The following is a 6,534-nucleotide window of genomic DNA, read 5'->3' on the forward strand; positions in this document are numbered from 1 at the left end:
ACAGCAGGCCCCGCTCCCGGGGTGCGGCGGGATTGGTGCGGCCGTGGCCGAGGGGGTGCCCGTCCTCTGCGGCAGGATGTGCAGGAGAGCCGGCAGCTGAGGACAGCAGGCACCACGTAGCGAATAAAGCACTGCAAGGCCTCGCTCAGCGGCAAGCTTCATGAGCCTGTCACATCCAACTTTTGGAATAATCAGCGCTCCAAAGCCATCGACTGGCGAGATTCCCCATCTCTCAACACACCCGCTCTCAGGGCAGGAGCGAGCTGTGTGCCTGAGGCCATGGGTGCTAAACATTCACCTTGGTTAATGTATCAAAAATGCCGCAGCACTGTAGAATAATGGCAAACGCCTATATTTTTACACAGAAGGAAGTAAAAGAATTTTGGATTCATTAAAAAAGTAGCATAACCCTATATGGCCACAGAGTTTAGCTAGTGTGTACTCTGAATCACACATGGAGCTTTAATTCTGTGCATGTGCATCATTTGATCTTGTTCTGACCCTGATCTGAGAGTACAAGGCTGTAACAATAAAGTACTTCTAAAAAAGTAGTATCAGTTCCAGTAAAATACATTTTGGCTGAATTTCTCTGAACTTGCACAAGACAGTATGGTATGTTTCATTTCACTTCTCGTGTATGGTTTTGGTGGGCACTGTGCAGCACTTCTGCAAAGTTCTTTAAGATATGGCAGGATAAAAAGCACTGCATAAAAGTACACTGTTTACTTAAAGGTGGAATTATTCTTTGAAGTAGCATGTTGCAAGAACTCAATTGTACATGCAGAAGAGAGGAATAGAGATCTTACTTCTTTCTTCAGAGAGCAACTGAGACCTGTATTGGAAATAACTATTTTTTGATGGATTAGCTTCACCATTATGTAGCAGCAGCAGTCCTAAGCCTGGGCTAAGAAACTGAACTACAGGTGCCTTTCTTCAGTGTGAAATTGATGCAAAAATCAAAGAAAAGGAAAGCGAGAAAAGGGGAAAAAACAGCAGCAGGATGTTCACTTTTACCTGCAGCATGTGATGAATCACTTTTACCTGCAGCAGTAACTTAACAGCACAATTGGTAACTTTAACATTTTCTTCATTTTCCATTAGAATAACAAGGCTATTTCAGAGGTTTAGCTGGCTTTAGCTAGCTTCATCTTCAACAATGAAACATGAACATTCAGTCTTTCAATCTGGAGAACCTACAGGACAAATTTTCATGAGCTCACCATCTCTGAGTTCAGCATGGTCCATGTCAGAAGAAACTGAGCTTTAGGGGAAGTAAAGCCTACAGTAACACGTCATGAAACGTAAGTTTCGTTTCTCTGACCTACAGGAAGATTTCTTGATGGAAGGTCTTATAGGAAGATCAAGAGATCTTGGTCTTGCTGCCCTATTAAGGCAAAGAGACTGGGTTGGGGTTTTTTTGTAAGAAAAAAAGTAAGTCTTTTACACATTTATAATTGTTACTTTTGTGAGCATTTTAGGAAAACTGAGGGTACTCCCTGTCAGACCACTCAAATTGACCAGCTGAGCTCTGTTGGGCAGGGATTCCATGTGCCCTGTAATAATAATAATAAGTTCACCTGTCAGTATCTGCCCGTCACTGACTAACTAAGCCCCATATTGTGCTTAAGGAGGATAATCCTCTGTGTGAAGGTTTGTTGCCTTGTTTTGAAAGTCCCTGATTAATCTTTATCTGTAGAATGCAGATCTGATTCTGTCACCACTGGTGTGACGAAACAGCCACTCTGTCTGAGTTTGGCCTATGCTCACCAGCAAAAAGCAAAAGGCAAAAAGCCCGGGGAGATGCTACTACTAAAACAACCTTCACATCCACATTTAGGATCACCCCAGATGTCCACTGTCTTTTAGGCAAGGCTGACCACAAGAAAAATGGTTCATGTTGAAAGGGTGGTAAAAGATGGGATGTAAATCCCAAACTCATTATTCAAACCTAATTCAAATAACTCAGTGACTCAGGTGGCTTTCTTAGTGAAGTTACAGAGCAGTAATTCAGCCAGGTCTTCTATCTCCACCAAACACCATTACAACTCAGCAGAAACATTTTATATGCAAACAAATTCCTCAGCCGAATTAGCAGAGTTGGAGCTGGACTTGACCAAGACAAATCTGAAGATGCCTGGCCAAATCCCAGTTATACCTGAAGCTTGAATAAGCTAGTCCACTGGACTGTCCATGATTTTAGGAAATACAGATTGCCACCTCAGATGCCTGTAGAGATCCCTGCTATACTGACAGATGAGAAAAAAGTTCACCACCTACCAGGACAGCAATACACAGATGAAATTTAGAGTCTAGAATACCTTTCAGCCAGGACAAATGCACTGTCAGCTTTGCAAATCAGTGGCTTCCAAGAATGGGTAATAGCAGGTCCCTAAAATCAGCACTGCATGAGCATAGACCACATGGAAGATACCTGCAATATGCTTCACCTCCTACCCCCTCTCACTCCTCAAAACCCCCACTTCCTGATCTACTCATGTAAGACACTACTAATATTGTTCTAAAACTAATAATTTGCTTCATATTCTGCACTTCTGAAATTCACATATATAAAAGAACATTCTCTATATTAGAGATTATTGTTTTCTACTAAGAACATGCAGGGGAAGTTATTTCTCATGCTAGGTTCTAGAATTTTGCTACACAAACTCTACAATCATCTAGGTTGGGAAACACCTTAAAGGAAAGGTGTTTTAGACCTTTAAGATCATTAAGTCCAACTGTTAACACTGCAAGGTCCACCATAAACTAAAGTGGACTAAAGTCCACTAAACCATATCTCTTTGAATACCCACTTGGTACTTTTTAATTCAGATTAAAACAAAATCTTACCCACACCTTACACTTATCTGAGTTATTAATCATTTCTCAATTTGCTCCAATAAAAATTCCTATATTGAATTCAGTAATTACTCAACAAGATGACAAAACATTTAACAAGCTTGGCTTACATTCTTACAAAGTTCAGCTTTATTTTTTATGTGATCAAATTATTTAGTATTCTGGATAAGGTTTGAGATGCTATCAAGCCCCCCACCAGGTAAGTATAGTAGCACACAGTGCTTTCCTCCAAGTATAGATGACACCATAAATCCATTTAGACTGCTACAAGAGAAGCAAAGGTAGATACTGCAGCTAATTTTTTTAAACCAAAATGCTTTAATCCTAATGCTCTTCAAAGAATGTGTGAGATAATGCAAGGCTGACTACAAAATTGGAAAGCTGGAAGCTCTCTTTGAATTAGGTGATGCCAAAAATGTAGTAACTAAATAAAGTATAATGTCCATGTATCACAACTAAATGCCTTGGACCACACTAGAGTGGTTGCTTATTTAGCTCAATGGGGACACTGGTCAGATCCAAGTGGAAAGCCTACCATGGTAATCAAAATATCTGGTGTACTTGAAAACTGATACAAATAGTCCTATCACCTTCGTGGATTTCCGTTTGGCTCCTTCTATCAAGAGGTGCCAGAACATGTGTGTCAGCTAGCTTAAGAAAAAACAAAAACACAAATAAAGGAACAAGGCCAACACTACAGCCTTGCACATTTAATCTCTGCATCCTTTGATCTTTTAAGTATATGCCACGTTAATTTTAATAAATAAAATGTTTGACTGGAAGAGTGCTATGCAGTATGTGTTTATCAGGAGCAATCCATGGAGACTGAATTACAAAAGGCCATCTTCCAGATACCCTAGTGAGAAAGACAATAAATGAAGGCAACAAGGTGACAGTTAAAGTTGTTATCTTTAATGAAATGACTTTGGAAATAGCATCAATTTCCATGACACCAACATTTTGGGAGTCCCATAAAATGCAGTTACATTCCAATGCCAATATTACAGGCAGATCTCCATTCACATGGCAAATAGGATCAAGAAAGCAACCATCAGACAGAAGAGACCCATAGCTTCAGACAGGGCGAATCCCAGGATAGCATATGAGAACAGCTGCTGCTTCAGAGAAGGATTTCTAAAAGAAAGAGAAGTTGTAAGTCCTTTTTATCCTTACAATCAAGATGTTTTTCATGCAGTTTAACCTCATAGTTCCTTGCTACAGATTCTGAAATGGGAAAATCCAATAAATCCAAGCAATTTTTGCAAGGATTTCACTGAAGACAAATTAGTTGGCAATTAAGACTAGACTCAGATCTAATTTAGAAATTTATTTCACATCTGTGACATGAGAACCATACTCCCAAGGAATTTCATGTTTATCATGTTTTAACCAGCTCTCAAGGCAAATACAGGAACTGAAACCACTTAAGAGTAGGAAAAAACCAACAAAAAAGTTGCAGCAGTTTGTTGCAAAAATGCAATGAATATGCCTTCAAGAAGTGAGAGGAGAAAATCTCCAATATAAAACTATGAAGCAATGTTCTACAACCACTTATTGACATGTTCGTGCCAAATTCAAAACTTGATATATTAATTCTGTACTGAAAACACCTGTTTCTTCAAGTGGAAAGTGAGCTTCCTTGTCTTCAAAAAGGCTTAAAATCTTTATTAAGAAGTTAAGACTTAACTGGTTGAAAAAGTAGTGAAGAACATGAAACTTCTTTTATGCCTGTATCAGTTCTGCTCTTCCATCATGTCACATGAACTACTTCTATTACAGGAATGTTGTAAAATTACCTGAAAGTTCATCCCTACTACAAAATCCTCACCCTTGCCCTCTTCAGATTTCTAGAAGGAATGATAACTCATTTGCTAAAATAACTGCATATTCTGAGATGCAGAGCTGAATGCATTAGAAAACATCCATTCCTAAACAATGATTCTGACTATGAAGACTATTTAGGACTTTTCCTCTTACATGGGGAACGATACAGGCTGGATTTTTATTTCAGTTCTGGAACTGAATGCTCAAACACTGGACTTCAGTGACCAAAAGACCAACCAAGTCTAATGATGCAATTTCTTTCATGGCTCTCCTCCAGGAAGAGTGTACAAAGTTCTGAATTTAACAACAGAGCCATCCTGATGAATATGGTACAGTTTCATAAGATTCTCTTCAGCCATGTGTATCAGTAACAGTAATCATTAACAGAATTTATTACAGTGCCATTATCTTTTCTACAGTTCAGCTGTCTCAAGATACATCTGCATACAATTAAATAGTTTTTAACGAGAGAGATTGATTACCTGGCATAACCAATGATTAGACTACCGAAGACTGTTCCAATTCCAGCACCAGAACCAGCCACACCTACTGTGGCTGCACCAGCACCAATGAATTTGGCAGCAGTGTCAATGTCCCTGCTGATAGCACTAGTCTGGAATTCCCTAAGTGCTAGCTGGGAGACAGTATTTTGGGCCCCGATAACTGTTGACTTGCCCTAAGAAAACAAAACATAAGAAAACATTATATTCAGACAAAAAAAACATGTGATAGTGTTATTATGCAGTTTTAAAAGTTGTATTAGATCCAATGTCTACTTATTCTTCAGAGTGATGAGACTGTTAAGTTATAAACTTCAGAATATTACCTGTTCCACCTGAAAGTATCAACTTTAACCGTGAAAGACTTCTCAGGGGAAAGAGCAAGACAGCAACAAGTATTATTAGGTGTTTGACTTAAAGCAAGTTTCACACTATAGGTATTGAGTTAGTACAAGTGAACTCTAGGTTGAGGACATTTAGGCTCACCAGGTAATTTAGGAAGATACAGAATTTTGTTTATAAGGTACCTCTCCATTCTTGACCTCTGGCCTAGACAACACAGATGCCGAAATTGGTCTGTACAAGACTCTTGACCCAGCACGGATCTGTAAGAGGAGGAAAAAAACTATAAAAAAAAATGAATCATTTGATCACAGCTGTTCCATACAATAGTCTGTAAGACAGTAAGACTATTAGCTACTAAGCTATTTGTCTTCCTTGAAAGACAGCAATCTCTGAACAGCTGCATATACAATAAACGATACAGAAGAAAGTACTGCCATGCAATTTGACAGCGCTGTTTTCAGAAGATATATAGTAAATAGCCACGCCATTCAGTGAACATATACATACATGCATTACGCTGACAGAAAATGGAGTAAAACAGCGACAAAAAATCCCGACCGACCATGAAGCAGTGAAACACATTTTGAAATGAACAAATAAAAGCCATCAAAATGATTTTCGAAGTTGTTAAATGCACAGATGTAACCTAGACTTTTAAATTTAGCAAGGCACAAATGAATGAATCGTTTTTCACAAGCGGCCTGCATGTGTCCTTGGGCTCCCAGCAGTCTAAGGTCATACCAGCTCCTGCACAAAGCTCTTCCTGCAGGGGAAACCTGGGCCTGGACCGTGCAAAGTAAGACCTTCTGCAGGCCAGAGAGGGCATTTTCATGCAGGACAGTCTTTTATCTCCGCAAGGGCAAAGAATTCCGGCCTTGCCCAGGACAAGCAACAGGCTGGAGTTTGACCTACAGTGAGGCACGGAGCGCAGTAGGCCCAGGAGCTGCTGGCGGCGCTGACCTCCCCCTCCTTGCCCCCCCCCTCACCCTGGCACCGGGCCCCGGCC

At 40.0% G+C, this 6,534-nt stretch overlaps 1 protein-coding gene across 1 annotated transcript in view; it reads right to left on the minus strand.

The window, feature by feature from the left end:
- Positions 1–3,749: 3,749 nt before the first annotated feature.
- ATP5MC3 (ATP synthase membrane subunit c locus 3) overlaps positions 3,750–6,534 on the minus strand; it is a 92,883-nt gene continuing 90,098 nt past the window's right edge. Inside the window, exons 4-6 of the mRNA XM_031058436.1 lie at positions 5,711–5,788; positions 5,166–5,359; positions 3,750–3,993 (exon numbers count right to left, since the gene is read on the minus strand). Coding sequence (XP_030914296.1) covers positions 3,879–3,993; positions 5,166–5,359; positions 5,711–5,788 — 387 coding nt within the window. The 3' untranslated portion in view covers positions 3,750–3,878. The remainder of the gene's footprint in view (positions 3,994–5,165; positions 5,360–5,710; positions 5,789–6,534) is intronic.

Source organism: Geospiza fortis, unplaced genomic scaffold, assembly GCF_000277835.1.
Source record: "Geospiza fortis unplaced genomic scaffold, GeoFor_1.0 scaffold112, whole genome shotgun sequence".
NCBI classification, from domain to species: domain Eukaryota; kingdom Metazoa; phylum Chordata; class Aves; order Passeriformes; family Thraupidae; genus Geospiza; species Geospiza fortis.